Source organism: Pelophylax lessonae (assembly GCF_965119305.1).
Source record: "Pelophylax lessonae genome assembly, chromosome: 3".
In the NCBI taxonomy this organism is placed as follows: Eukaryota; Metazoa; Chordata; class Amphibia; order Anura; family Ranidae; genus Pelophylax; species Pelophylax lessonae.
This window is the reverse complement of record NC_138770.1, coordinates 656,319,964-656,333,752: the sequence shown is the minus strand read 5'-3', so window position 1 is coordinate 656,333,752 and position 13,789 is coordinate 656,319,964. Positions and strand designations below refer to the sequence as shown.

At 43.7% G+C, this 13,789-nt stretch overlaps 1 protein-coding gene across 6 annotated transcripts in view; it reads right to left on the bottom strand.

The window, feature by feature from the left end:
• Window positions 1–13,789, bottom strand: part of EML6 (EMAP like 6) — a 321,021-nt gene that overhangs the window by 176,321 nt on the left and 130,911 nt on the right. For all 6 annotated transcript variants that reach the window (XM_082249282.1, XM_082249283.1, XM_082249284.1 and 3 more), the window contains exons 9-10: window positions 10,081–10,337; window positions 5,976–6,188 (exon numbers count right to left, since the gene is read on the bottom strand). In XM_082249282.1, coding sequence (XP_082105408.1) covers window positions 5,976–6,188; window positions 10,081–10,337 — 470 coding nt within the window. The remainder of the gene's footprint in view (window positions 1–5,975; window positions 6,189–10,080; window positions 10,338–13,789) is intronic.

The following is a 13,789-nucleotide window of genomic DNA, read 5'->3' as shown; positions in this document are numbered from 1 at the left end:
TCAGAGAAACACAATCAACTCATTTTCATTTCCTCGAGCATGAGGGTCAGTCGTCTCTGGTGACTCCAGCGCAAGAACCTGCTCAGGTGTCATTCCATCATCCCCATCTCTTGGACCATCATCACAATGGATGCCAGCAATTCAGTGTGGGGAGCTCACTGGATGTCAGAGGTAGCCCAAGGCAGGTGGGCCTCACAACCTCACACGCCAGTCTCGTACATCCTGGAGCTTCGAGCCGCCTTCCTTGCTCTCAAAGCCTTCCGCCATCTGATGGAAGGGAAGTCTGTGTTGCTCAGGATGGACAACACTACAGCGGTGTCCTATGTGAAGAGGCAAGGCGGGACTCAGAGTCTTTCCCTCTTGCGGGAACTGGATCCTATCATGGCATGGGCCCAAACTCATCTAGGCGATATATCGGCAGTCTATATTCCCGGGATTCAGACTGCTCAGGCGGATTTCCTCTCCAGAGTACAGCTGAACCACAACAAGTGGTCCCTCTACACGGAGACGTTGAGGTGAATCTTGTCTCTGGAGGTCTGCCCCAAGGTCGACCAGTTCGCCTCCCCCTGCAATTACAAGTTGAGGAAATACAACACATCGGAGCCGGTGTCACCAAGCCTTCGGGATAGATGTCCTGATGGATTGGTGGAAGTATGACAGAGTGTAAGCCTTTCCCCCGATCCAATCATCCTCAGATTCCTGCAGTGACTCCAAGCAGAGGCCGTCAAGGTAGTTGTGGTGGCTTCCATACTGACCAAACAGGCCATGGTTTCCATTTCTACTGCAGCTCAGTAATCGGAATCTGGTTCCGCTTCCCCCCTGGCCAGACCTTTTTTCGCAGGGGGCATTGCTGCACCCATGCCTGGCGCAGCTGTATTTGGCAGAGTCTGTTTTTTATAAGTTGGGGTTGAAAGCCCTTGGCTGTCCCCCTGGGGTCATTCCCCACCCTTATGAGTTCCAGAAGACCAAGCACAAACACAGTCTATAAAAGAGTTTGGGCCCGGTTCACAGAGTTCACGTCCTCCATCTGGAAGTCATTCATGAACCCTGGAGTTCAGGAAATCTTGGCATACCTTCAATTGGGTCTAGACCTGGCTCTGTCAGTAGGCATGCTTAGCGTTTAAGTCTCAGCCTAGTCAGCTTTAACCAGTGTCTCCCGGGCTAGTCATCCACTTGTTCAGCAATTTTTCAAGGGCGCAGTTAGACTCGGACCTCAGAGGAGACAGAGATTTCCTAAATGGGATCTTCCGCTCGTTTTCGATGCTCTCTCTGAATCCAGTCCTGTAACAGTCAACTCCATGTCTGTCAGGAACCTTTCCATCAAGGCTGCCTTCCTGGTGTCGATCACCTCCGCTAAGAGAGTCTCAGAGATCGAAGCCCTGGGATACAAGGAGCCATTTCTTACCTTCTTCCCAGATTGGGTAGTTCTTATACCCACGCTCAACTCAAATCCTAAAGTCACTTTGATCTTCCATGAAAACCAGGAGATCATTCTTCCTTCTTTCCGGGCCCAGAAGTGGCGGAGCCTCAAACCTTGGATGTGGGCAAAGACTACCTTCGGGCTACAGCACCCTTTAGACAATCAGATCAGCTCTTCATCCTTTTCTCTGGCGAAAATAGAGGAAAGAGTGCCTCGTCTAGAACCAAAGCGGCCCGGATAATTCTGGCTATTCAACAGGCCTATAAGGCGAAGGACTTGGCTCCTCCGTAGGCGGTGACAGCTGACTCAACGAGGAGCATCTCGATGTCCTGGGCAGCCTTGCGTCACGTGGCACCAGAAGTCATCTGTAAGGCGGCCTCTTGGTCATCCATTAACACCTTTATGGCCCACTACTGTGTAGAGCCGGCGTCCTTTTCCTCTGTCAGTTTTGGTCTGAGAATTTTGTCTGTTGACAGTGTGAATTAAAATTTTCTTTGTTCAGAATTCCCACCCATGTGGCATTGGCTAGTTATTTCCCACATGTAGGCTGCTATGGAATCTGTCAGGAAAACAAAACATTTCCTATCATATATGTGACGGTATTCACCGTCACTGGAGGTGAGGAGCAGATACTTAATGGTTTGAATTGCTTCAGATGGGACAGCAATATTTGACAGCAATATCTTCATATAGAAATATGAAGATTTATTCCCATTGCCAAGAAATCTGTAATTCCTAAATAATGTGTGTATTACATATCCCTCAATGTCAGACAGGTTTTTCCTATGGTTTGTGTATTGAGAATGTGTATTCCAGTTTCAATGTGAGAGAGACACACAGACTGTCATTAGCATTCTTGTCCTATTGTTGTGTATTAGGAGGGAATGTGGATTGTGCTGTCCCATTGTCTAATGCTAAAGACTTCACATTGTTCTGCCCAGATGGCCAGATAATTAGTTTAGGTTTAATTCTGTTCCTGTACACACTTTCATCTGCATAAGATAATGTATTCAGCCAGAGGGGAGGGATTGTGTACACTGTATAGGAATGACTGAGTGCAAAACCCTGTTCCTTTTGGATTGTGAATGTCATGTCCTGTCCCCAACAAGGTCCACCTGGGCGGTAACCTTGTGGGGAAAACTGTATAAAAGTATATTTCTTGTTCAATAAAGAGATATACTTCACCCTCAATCTAGAGTCCTGTCTCTCATTGGGGGAATATTCTACAAGGGATTGCTATGTCCTTCATACTCCCTTGGATATAATCACTAAGCTCTTGCAAGAACTTGTGTAAGAGCTTGTTCTTGTTCCTACTTCACTCTCTGGGGAAAAAGAGGGTCACCCAGCAGGAGTTCCCACCCTCTGGTCTAAGATACGGCTAGATATGGAACACATTCGCTGTCCAGGAGCTCTAATTTATGAGAGTAGGGTCCTATAGCCTAGAAGAGGAGGCGGGGTTAACCCACACATAGGCAACCATGGAGTCCATTAGGAAAGGAAAATTACAGTAAGTATATGATAATATTCCGTTGTTTCTTCATAAATTTAAGCCAATTTGTATTCTGCTACATATTTTGGTAAAAAAATTCCAATAAGTGTGTATTGATTGGTTTGCGCAAAGGTTATAGCATCTACAAACTATGGGATATTTTTATTTATTTGTTTTTTACTAGTAATGGCAGTGATCAGCGACTAATAGCGGGACTGCGATATTGCGGCAGACAGTCAGACACTAACACTTTTTTGGGGACCAGTGACACTAATACAGTGATCATTACTATAAATATGCACTGTCACTGTACTAATGACACTGGCTGGGAAGGAGTTAAACATCAGGGGCGATCAAAGGGTTAACTGTGTGCCTTACCAGTGTCTGTGTACTGTGGGAGGTGAAGAGACAAGAACTCACTGCTCAAGGTGGTGTAATTGCCTGATGACTCACACCGGTGCATGCCCCGGCTCGCCTCCGTGGAAACTTGATAAAGGAAAAGGAATTGGCAGCACTCCAGGTTGAGTCAAAATCCAGATTTATTGACTGGACATCCAAATATGACAATCGTGACAAGGTAGACGCGTTTCACACACTGACTGTGTGCTTAATCATTACCAAATGATTAAGCACACAGTCAGTGTGTGAAACGCGTCTACCTTGTCACGATTGTCATATTTGGATGTCCAGTCAATAAATCTGGATTTTGACTCAACCTGGAGTGCTGCCAATTCCTTTTCCTTTACTGTGGGAGGTGCTTTTACTAGGGAAAACATGGATCCATGTCCCTGCTTTGCATGAACACAGAATCCATGCCTTCCCTACTGAAAAAACGGTGATCTGCCTTGTTCACATAGGCAGATCACCATTCTTCCTCTGTGCTGGATAATAAGCGGGTGCCGGCGGACATTGAGTCTGCATCTCGAGCAGACACTTGGCAGATCCATCTGCATGACACTGATGATCTTTTCAGCTGTCTGTAAAGTGGGATTCTGACCACCACTAGAGGGAGTAACCCCCAACGATTTGGTTTTAGCAGAGATTCCTCAAGACCTGAAAATTAGTTCAAGGGTTTCTCCTTAGTAAAAATTTTGAGAAAGGCTGTTTTAAAGGGATGCAGACAATGCAACTTTCCTAATGAGAACACTAAGATTTGCTCGGGTGGTTGTAATGAAGTATGACCCTCCCATTCAGGAATCTGAAAAAAAATATGGTAAAACAAACAACTACACCAAAAAGGTACTGTATGAATCTGCAACAACACTAAAAACCTTGTATTGTATACCATATACCACCTATACAGGATTGTTATTTTTTTAACAAAGCTGGAGTTACACTTTAAGTGTGCTATATAGTTTTATAGTAACCTGCACAGCATGACTCTCTCATCGTTTTTTAATTCATATGTGACAGTAAGGTATTTTTTTTTATATAAAAGAAGTACTTGCCAATGCCTGGGGTCTAGCACTGGGTTTTTCTTATCGCTGCGGATCCCCATCACCACCATCTTAAATACAGGAGCCAGCTGTGGCTTACTGAAGAACCACCATATGCGGAGTTACATCTCCCTGTTTGTTCTGATACCATGCATCCTGCATCCTGTTATTCTTCACAGCACAACAAAATCATTTTAAAATAGAAGGTGAATAGGATCCCCTCAGAGAGGCCAAGTCAGGTATATTGCTAAAGGGGCTTGAGAGACACCAGCCAATATTTGCCAAAGAACAGAAACAATCATATACTGTATTTGGGGAAATCTTATCCAATGGCTTCCCTCACCACTCTTCATAGGTGATAAACAAATATGACTGCTCCTGTTTGTAGAGCAGATTTGCTGCCAGTGTATGCTCTGATCATGTCTGCCATTGGCCACCCTCTGATGCCGATGGCATCCTTATGAGGTGGGATGAAGTGTGCCATTTTCACCAAAATCTCCCTGTGCACAGTAATAATGTACAGTAGCCCCAGCCATCAGGGCCGTCTTTAATATTGGTCGGACCCCGGCCAAACATTTTCTTGGCCTGCCCCCCCTATGTAATTTCGCTCTCCACCTGCTTTGAGACATACAATAAATAGCAGCTAGACTCAAAATCAGTTTACTGCAGCAGATCAGGCAGTCATTTCTATTAGTTGCTAGAAGTTACGGCACATCATTACTGCTCACTAATTGATTGCTAGAGGTTATTGCACATCATTATCGCTCACATATTGGTTGCTAGAGGTTACTGCACAATATTACTGTTCACTGATTGGTTGCTAGAAGTACCTACACATTATTACCACTCACTATTTGGTTGATAGAGGTTACTGCACAATATTACCGCTTACTAATTGGTTGATAGAGCTCATTGCACATCATTACCACTCACTAATTGGTTGCTGGGGCTGGAGGGGGAGGGTGTGCTCAGTGGCAGTACTGGGGAGGGGGTGGAGGGGATAGGATGAGTGGCAGTGCTGGGGAGGGATGGGACCAGTGGCAGAGCTTGGGGGGTTGATCAAAGGCAGTGCTGGGGGGATTAGGTTCAATGGCAGTTGTGAGTGGAGATGGGATCAGTCATCAGTGGCACTCATTTGTCGACTCGGTTCCCCCTCCTTATCTCTCCGGCTCCCTCCACGTCTGTAGTGACACCTATCTCGAGATCACGAGATGGAGTCTCCTCACATACTGGAGACCTCCTCCAGCTCCTCCCCCTTCACTGGTCAGCTGACCTCTAGTTTCCACCCCCCGACAGCCATGCCCAATCTTCCTGCACCTGTGAACTCACTTGGTGGGCAGTCACGAATAGGCTGGATGAGCGGCAATGTGCGGCAGTGACTTGAGTATACTATGTTCAGACAGCGGGCCCTGCCACAGTGGAGGACCACCAGGGCTCGGCTTATGACCCCGGTAGTTCCCCCACAACAATGGCTGGGGCAGCTGACCCTTTTGCCATGCATTAAAGACGGCCCTACCCGGCACCCCCACACATTACCTAGTCTTACACGGCACTAGAATCTGCATTATCCAAATTATTCTTAGTGCTAGTTTTATCACTTCATTCATCAGGTATCAGAAAGGTCACAAACCTTTTTTTAAACTTGGGAATCTGAATAATTTCACCAGTCCAAAGTCATCTCCTGTCACCAAAGCTGAGTTGTTGAAATTGGCATCCACTGAGTTGATGTCTGTAAGGTCTGTGTACTTTGGCCATATTCCACTGACTTCTGGTCCAACTACACAAGTCCATGAGAACCAGTGAATCCCTTTGATCTCATCCTTGTTTGTCAGATGCTTACCAGCTGCAACACAGAAATACATGTTTTAATAATGTATATAATTATTTCTGTAATCCCAGAGAATATTTAATATGCAATTGTAATTAAATCCAAACTCCACTTTTAATTGCTGTAATTGTGGTCACTAAGACAGTAATCTAGAAGAACAGAGACACAGACTGCAATTATTTAAATATACCCATAAACTTCCAAGTTATAATTGGACCGCATCCCTACTGACTGTACATCGTTCAGCCATAACAATATGACCACTGACAGGTAAAGTGAATAACATTGATTATCTTGTTACAATAGCACCTGGAAGTGGGTGGGCAGCAAATTAACATGTTGTCACTGAAGTTGATGTGTTGAAAGGTCAAAAAATTGGCAAGTGTAATGATTTGAGTGATTTTGACAAGGGCCAAATTGTAATGGCTTGACGAATGGATCAGACCAACTCCAAAACTGCAGCTTTTCTGGGATGTTCCCAGCCTGTAGTGGTCAGGACCTACCAAAAGAGGTTGAAGGAAAGAGAACCGGCAACAGGGTCACAGGTGGCCAAGGCTCATTGATGCATGTGGGAAGCCAAGGCTGGCTTGTGTAGTCCTATCCAATAGAAGAGTTACTGTAGCTCAAACTGCTGAAAAAGTTAATAGTGGTTCTTATAGAAAGGTATCAACACAGAGTGCATCACAGTTTGTTGCCTGTGAGGCTGCATAGCTGAAGACCAGTCAATGCAAACAATGGACATGTTAGCAAAGAACTGGACCACAAAGTAATGGAAGAAGGAGGCCTGGTCTGATGAATCAGGATTTTTTTTTTACCTTACGTGGGTGCGGGTCACTTACCTAGAGAAGAGATGGCACCAGAATGCATTAAGGGAAGAAGGCAACTTCATTGAGTCCAGTTTGGCTTAATGCTCTGGATCAAGGGTTGCATGCGCATTTGTGCTCATGCACGCGTGAACATTCTTCACTGGATTTGGCGTCAAGCAGTCTACTCAAACCTTAGCATTGCCTGGAAAAGTTCCTTAGTGATCATCAGCTATCCCTGTGACATTGTGTCTTCGGACACCTCTTGAACCTATACTTCCTGTTGCTGACCCTGGACTGTGTTCCTGACAATATCTATGCCTGCTGTCCTAGTACCTTTCCTGGCAGTCTGATCTCACTTTGACCTGAAATTAGCTCTGCTCTCTGAATTGATAACTTTACTATTACTAACCCCTGCTCATCTACTATTCCATCCCCTGTTCTTGTTTGTTCTTGTGGTCAATCTGCAAATCAACTCTCTACACCAGTGTTTCTCAACTGGGGTTCCATGAGAAGTTCCCAGGAATTCCACCATTATGTATATCCACCCAATATTGTTTCCAGTGTTCCCAATGCATGCTGACAGTAAGTACTGTCAGCGCTCATTGATACCGATCACCTCTCTGTAGCTCCGGCTCGGAAAATTCAGAGGTCGGAGCCGGGAGGAATGTAGAGAGCGGGAGCTCTAAATTTAGACCATGAAGGAGGGGAGCACAGAGTGGGAGCTGTGAATGAAGACTATAGAGCCGGGTAGCACAGAGTGGGAGCAGCGAATGAAGACTATGGAGGCGGGGAGTACAGAGTGGTAGCAAGTGGCTGGATTAGGAGGGGATATCCTGTCTGAATGGTAGTAGTGATGCACACTGTGGAGGGGGAGCAGAGAAAAGGAGCACATGGCTGGATTGGAAGGTGAGATCCTGAGTACAGGAGGGGTGAATGCAGACTGTGGAGGGAGGGAGAGGAGCAGAGAACAAGAGGCGACATCCTGTGTATAGCAGACTCCAGAGAATAGGTGTACACAGCTGGATCAGGCTAAATGTAGCAGGGGGTGAGATCATAATAGCTTTATGGTATGCCATAATTGTACATAATGCTATTATGGTCTCATCTCCGGCTACTGTACATTCAGCCTGATCCAGCTGTATGCTCCTACTCTCTGTTACCCCGTCTGCAATCTGCATTCAGCAGCTACCATGCACAGTATCTCGCCTCCTCCATCATTCTGCCACATGCTCCCACTCTCAGCACTCCTCCTGGCACCACCCTCTGAGTTCACAGGAGCTGGAACTATAGAGGAGGCACCAGGTATCAATGCGCATTGACAGTACTCACTGTCAGTTCACATTAAAAACAACATTGGTATCATGTACGTGCATTTTTTTCTGCACAGAAATATATAACATGTATGCATTGCTCTGCAGATAAAGATACTCAAATGACACCAATGATGTGGTGTGAACAGGGCACATAGAAATCAATTGTTTTCTTTATGTCCTTGCAGAGACCTACATTAGGAAAATGCATGTCTCTACACATGGTGTGAACAAGACCAAAGTATCCTATGCAGGTCAAATCTGCACCATCTTCCATCAATTCCTATGCATATATGTTGTGAACAAGGCTTAACTGTCCCCGTAGTCTGCTGCCTTATTTATGAATCACAATATTTGGAAGTTTTGTTCACGCTCAGCAAGGCCCCATTCTAATATTTATTCTATTATTTAATGCTATTTCTACAATAATTGTGGTTATATCTTTAGCTCCCTGATCAGATCCAATGTTATGCGAAAAAATTTTTTAGGGGTTCCCCAAGATCTAAAACTTTTTGCCAAGGGTTCCCCCAGGGTAAAGCGGTTGAGAAACACTGCTCTACACAAATCTGATCTGCTCCATGCCTTTACTGAAGCAATGTTTAGATCATCTCCAGACCATAAGCTGCTTCTGGATCTACTACAGGCATCAGTGCCACTCCTTGTCCTCTCAGGAGGTGTAAATGAAGCCCTCTCATCCCTTCCACCATCAGATTTGTGAAAGCAAAGCTTAGGTTTCAGGTTTAATGAAGAATTAATAAATTATTCTATTTATTTATTTATTTATTATATCCCATACCTTCCAGAGGCGCGAGGATATATACCACATAGTATATATCTCATCCTTTTCAGGTTTAATGCCTGCTCTACACATGCCTGTCTCCATGCTGTTTGACTGCTTTCATAGCAAGGAAAGATTGTGGGAGTCAGGTGTGAAAGAGGCTCTTTCACAGGAGCGGACCGCATTGCGATCCGCTCCGGCACTTTTTTTTTTTTTTTTTCACGGAGCGGATGACGCTTGTGTCATCCGCTCCGTATGTCCGCATATCATCCCATCCGTTTGCGGATGATATACGGACATAATGTATGTCTATGGGCATTGCGGATGTCAGCGGATGACACCGCTGACATCCGATTTTGCATCCGTTCCGTTTTTTAAATGGAACAAAAATAGGGTTCTGTTCCGTTCCAAACAACGGAACAGAACTGAAAGGACGAAAATCGGATGTCAGCGGATGGTCATCCGCTGACATCCGCAATGCCATTGACATGCATTATGTCCGTATATCATCCGCAAAGAAATAGGATGATATACGGACATGCGGAACGCCCGTGTGAAAGGGCCCTTATTCTAGTATAAGTGAGACCAAGTTCTTCTAAAGCCTACACTTCACTGCAGCCATATTCAAAATAGACTGTGTTTTTATGGTGTGCCTGTGCCTCAGCCATAGGAGATAGATTGGTTGAACTCTTATGCAATACCTCCTTACCTTCTTGCCTACTATATGCAATGTTCATCATGAATAATGCTCCTAAACCAAATTAAACTCCAGTTCTGAGCAAATGTAATGTGAACTGTACCTGTCTTCTGCATAAAGATGGGTCAGCAGTTTTGAATTGTGTAAATTTGGCATTTCAATTTGCAATAAAGAGTCTACATTTGAAAATTGTGTTGAAACATTTTTTTTTTAAAGGACAACTAACAAAGTTCAAACATGGATTCCAGAAAAAAAAAAAATCTAAATTTGCAGTAATTTATAAACAGGACTTAAAAAATACAGTTTTAATACTTACATGGCATTTTGTAGAACAATCTTTCTCCGGCTCCATCATTGGTTTGTAGATATTTGCTGTCCACAGACCAGTCGAGATGAGTTATGAAACTGGAAGACTTGTTACATTCTCCGATTTTCTTGTATCGTTGCGCCACAGCATACACGTCCACAAGACCATCATTGGAACCCACAGCGAGATAGGAACCATCAGGAGAAAACTTCATTTCATGAATGACTTCTTTCCTGTCCTTAATGTGAACCACTTCTGTCATGTCTCTGAGACAAAAACATAATAAAATTACAGCTCCAATTCCCAAAAACGTTGGGACGCTGTGTAAAATCGACATAAAAACAGAATGCAATGATTTGCAAATCTCATAAACCCATATTTTGTTCACAATAGAAAACATATCATAGCTTGTATATTCACAAGACAGTTCTACTGTGTGAAGGGGGTGTTTCCTTTCCTCCAATCAGCAATCACACACTAACTGCAACCTCTCCGCCCCCTCCTCTGTGATACTAACAGATGGAGAAGGATTTTAACACGATTCTGCCCTTTTGAAGGGGTGTAGGGAAGAGGAGGGCTGCAGATAAACAAGTAAAACCTATGAAGGAGGATTTGTTTAATCTCTGTGTATCATCTGAGACTGTTCACTTCACTGGGTATATGTGAGGGTTTACAACCACTTTATTGGATTGGTTGCATTAACGAAAAAAAAAAACATTTTCTGTTTCCCATTGCCCCCCCCCAATCATTTCATATGTAAAGAGGAGAAGGGGGGAGAAGAGATCAGTGCTGTGCACGGCTGCATCTTTTCTCCCCTCTCTTCCCCTTTATGCAGCATTCGAGCAGCAGAAGGAGCCACTGTGAAGGAGCCAAGTGTGATCCCAGGAGGAACATTATTCTGATATTGATCAACAAGTTTTAGCCGCAGCTTTCTATAGATTGGTGAGCCTTCGCCCATCATTACTTCTGACTCTAACATTCTCTTTTAACACCCAATCATGTTACTGACCTGTTACCAATTAACCTTAGTTTCAAAATGTTCTTCCAGTTATTCCTTGTTAGTACTACTTATATTGCCAGCTTTTTGTTGCCATGTCCCAACTTTTTTCAGACATATTGCTGCCATCAATTTCAAAATTAACTTTTTTTTTTTTTTTTAATGGTCCATTTTCTTAGTTTAAACATTTAATATGTTTTCTATTTTCATTATTTTTTGCCATAACCTTTATTTTACAAACATTTTTACACAGTCTCTCCAAAACGGTTTACGCAGCATGCTGGGCTTTAATTTAAAAAAAAAAGCCTGGCACCGCCAGTTCTTGTCTGCCTCTGCAGACTGGCTAATCCAAATGATATGGTCTCTGCTTGCAGAAACAGAAGAGGGAAAATGATAAATTAATCAGCAGAAAAACTGTATTTCCATCCTAGAGCTTAACAGCTGCTGTCTACAAGTGTTAAATATGAATCATTTTTGTGCAATATTTTATTGACCCTACATAAAGAAATAACATTTAAAAAAAAAAGAAAATCTAGCCGCTTTCCGACTGCCCTATAGTACATTTACTGCTACAGGATGGCCACGCTGCGCATGATGGCATATACAGTATACAAGTGATCCTACATTTCCGGGGTATCAGGTGCGAGTGTGCGCCGCCAATGGCTCGCTCCCATTGTGACCCAATGTCTGCTTGCACCCACTAATGTTTCTGTACACAGGCAGAACAGTGATCTGCCTATGTAAACAAGGCAGATTGCACTTTTGTCAGTACAGAAGGCATGGATCCTGTGTTCCTGTAAAGCAGGAACAATGATCCATGCCTTCCACTAGTAAAACCACCTTCCCCACTACACTGAACTACACTGAAAAAAAAATCTAGCCGCTTTCTGACTGCCCTATAGCACATTTACTGCTACAGGATGGCCACGCTGCTCATGATGGCATATATACAGTATATACGTGATCCTGCACTTCCGGGGTCTCGGGGAGCGAGTGCGTGCCGCCAGTGGCTCGCTCCCGCTGTGACTCAATGTCCGCTGGCACCCGCTGATCTTTCTGTACAAAGGCAGAACAGTGATCAGCCTATGTAAACAAGGCAGATTGCAGTTTTGTCAGTACAGAAGGCATGGATCCTGTGTCCCTGTAAAGTAGGAACAACGATCCATGCCTTCCACTAGTAAAAGCACCTCCCCCACTACAATAAAACACCAGATATGCACACATTTTACACTTTGATCGCCCCTGATGCCCCTTTCCAGCCAGTGTCATTAGTACAGTGCATATTTTTAGCACTGATCACTGTATTAGTGTCACTGGTTCCCAAAAAAGTGTCAAAAGTGTCAGTTAGGTGTCCGCTTTGTCTTCCATAATATCGCAGTCCCACATAAGTCGCTGATCGCCGCCATTACTAGTAAAAATAAAAACTCCATAAATCCATCACATAGTTTGTAGACGTTATAAATTTTGCGCAAACCAATCAATATACGCTTAGTGGGATTTTTTTTTTTGCCAAAATTATGTAGCAGAATACATATTGGCCTAAATTGATGAAGAAATTAGATTTTTTACATTTTTTATTGGATATGTTTAATAGCAAAAAGTTAAAAATATTGTTTTTTTTCAAAATTTACGTTCTTTTTGTTTATAGTGCACAAAATAAAAATCGCAGAGGTGATCTAATACCACCTAAAGAAAGCTCTATTTGTGGGGAATTATTTTGGTATAGCATCACACAGCCACACAATTATGCTGTAATTGTAAAAAATGGCATGATCAGGAAGGGGGGTAAACCTTCCGGAGGTCAAGTTTCTAGAATATAAATAAGGAAATAACATTAAAAAAAAAAAAAAAACATTATACATTAGATTGCAGTGCTTTCATACCCAGCATCTGAGTGTATAAGGCTCCTTTCACAGGGGCCGATCCATTTTCACAGACTCTGCTAGCTCAGCGGGGGATCACTCCATTGATCCCCGCTGAGCAGGCAGATGACAGGTCCATCGCCGCTCACTGTGCAGAGACAAACCTGTCAGAGTCCAACTCTCCTCTATGGGGAGATCAGATGAAAACCGACTGCATGTCTGTTTTCATTTGATCCTATCTGATCGGACCCGCTGGACGGATGGCGAACGTATCGCCATCCGTCTGTTGTCAGCGGATCTTGTCGGATCGCATGCCAGACAGGTGTTATGCACTGACATCCGCCTCCCCATAGAGTAGAATGGGTGGCCCGATCAAGTCCGCCTGGAAAACAGACAGGCGGACCCGATTGGTCCATTCGTGTGAAAGGGGCCTAAGGCTCGATTCACACCAATGTATGTTGATTTTGAGAATTTCTGTAGTGCTTTTTGCTGTGCTTGCCACGGCTTTTTTTAACCACGATTTTGCTGCGATTTGCTTTTTTTTTTTTTTTTTTTTGAAAATGTGTTGTTGGGCAGAGTTAAAAATGCAAAATCAAAATTGCGGTAAAAACACACTACTGTACATGCTTTTCTGCAGCTTCTCTATTGAAGTCTATTGAACCAAAAAAGCAAGGCACAAAAATGCATTGATGCCAACGTGTTCCATAGGAACCCATGTTAAAAAAAATGTCCTGCATTTCTGCAAAAAGCATGAAAAAACTCATTGGTGTAAATGGAGCCTAAAGCCTGTGTGCATGTCAAAAGCAGGGCAATATACAAATATGAATACTTCATATACAGCACAATATTTTTAACAACT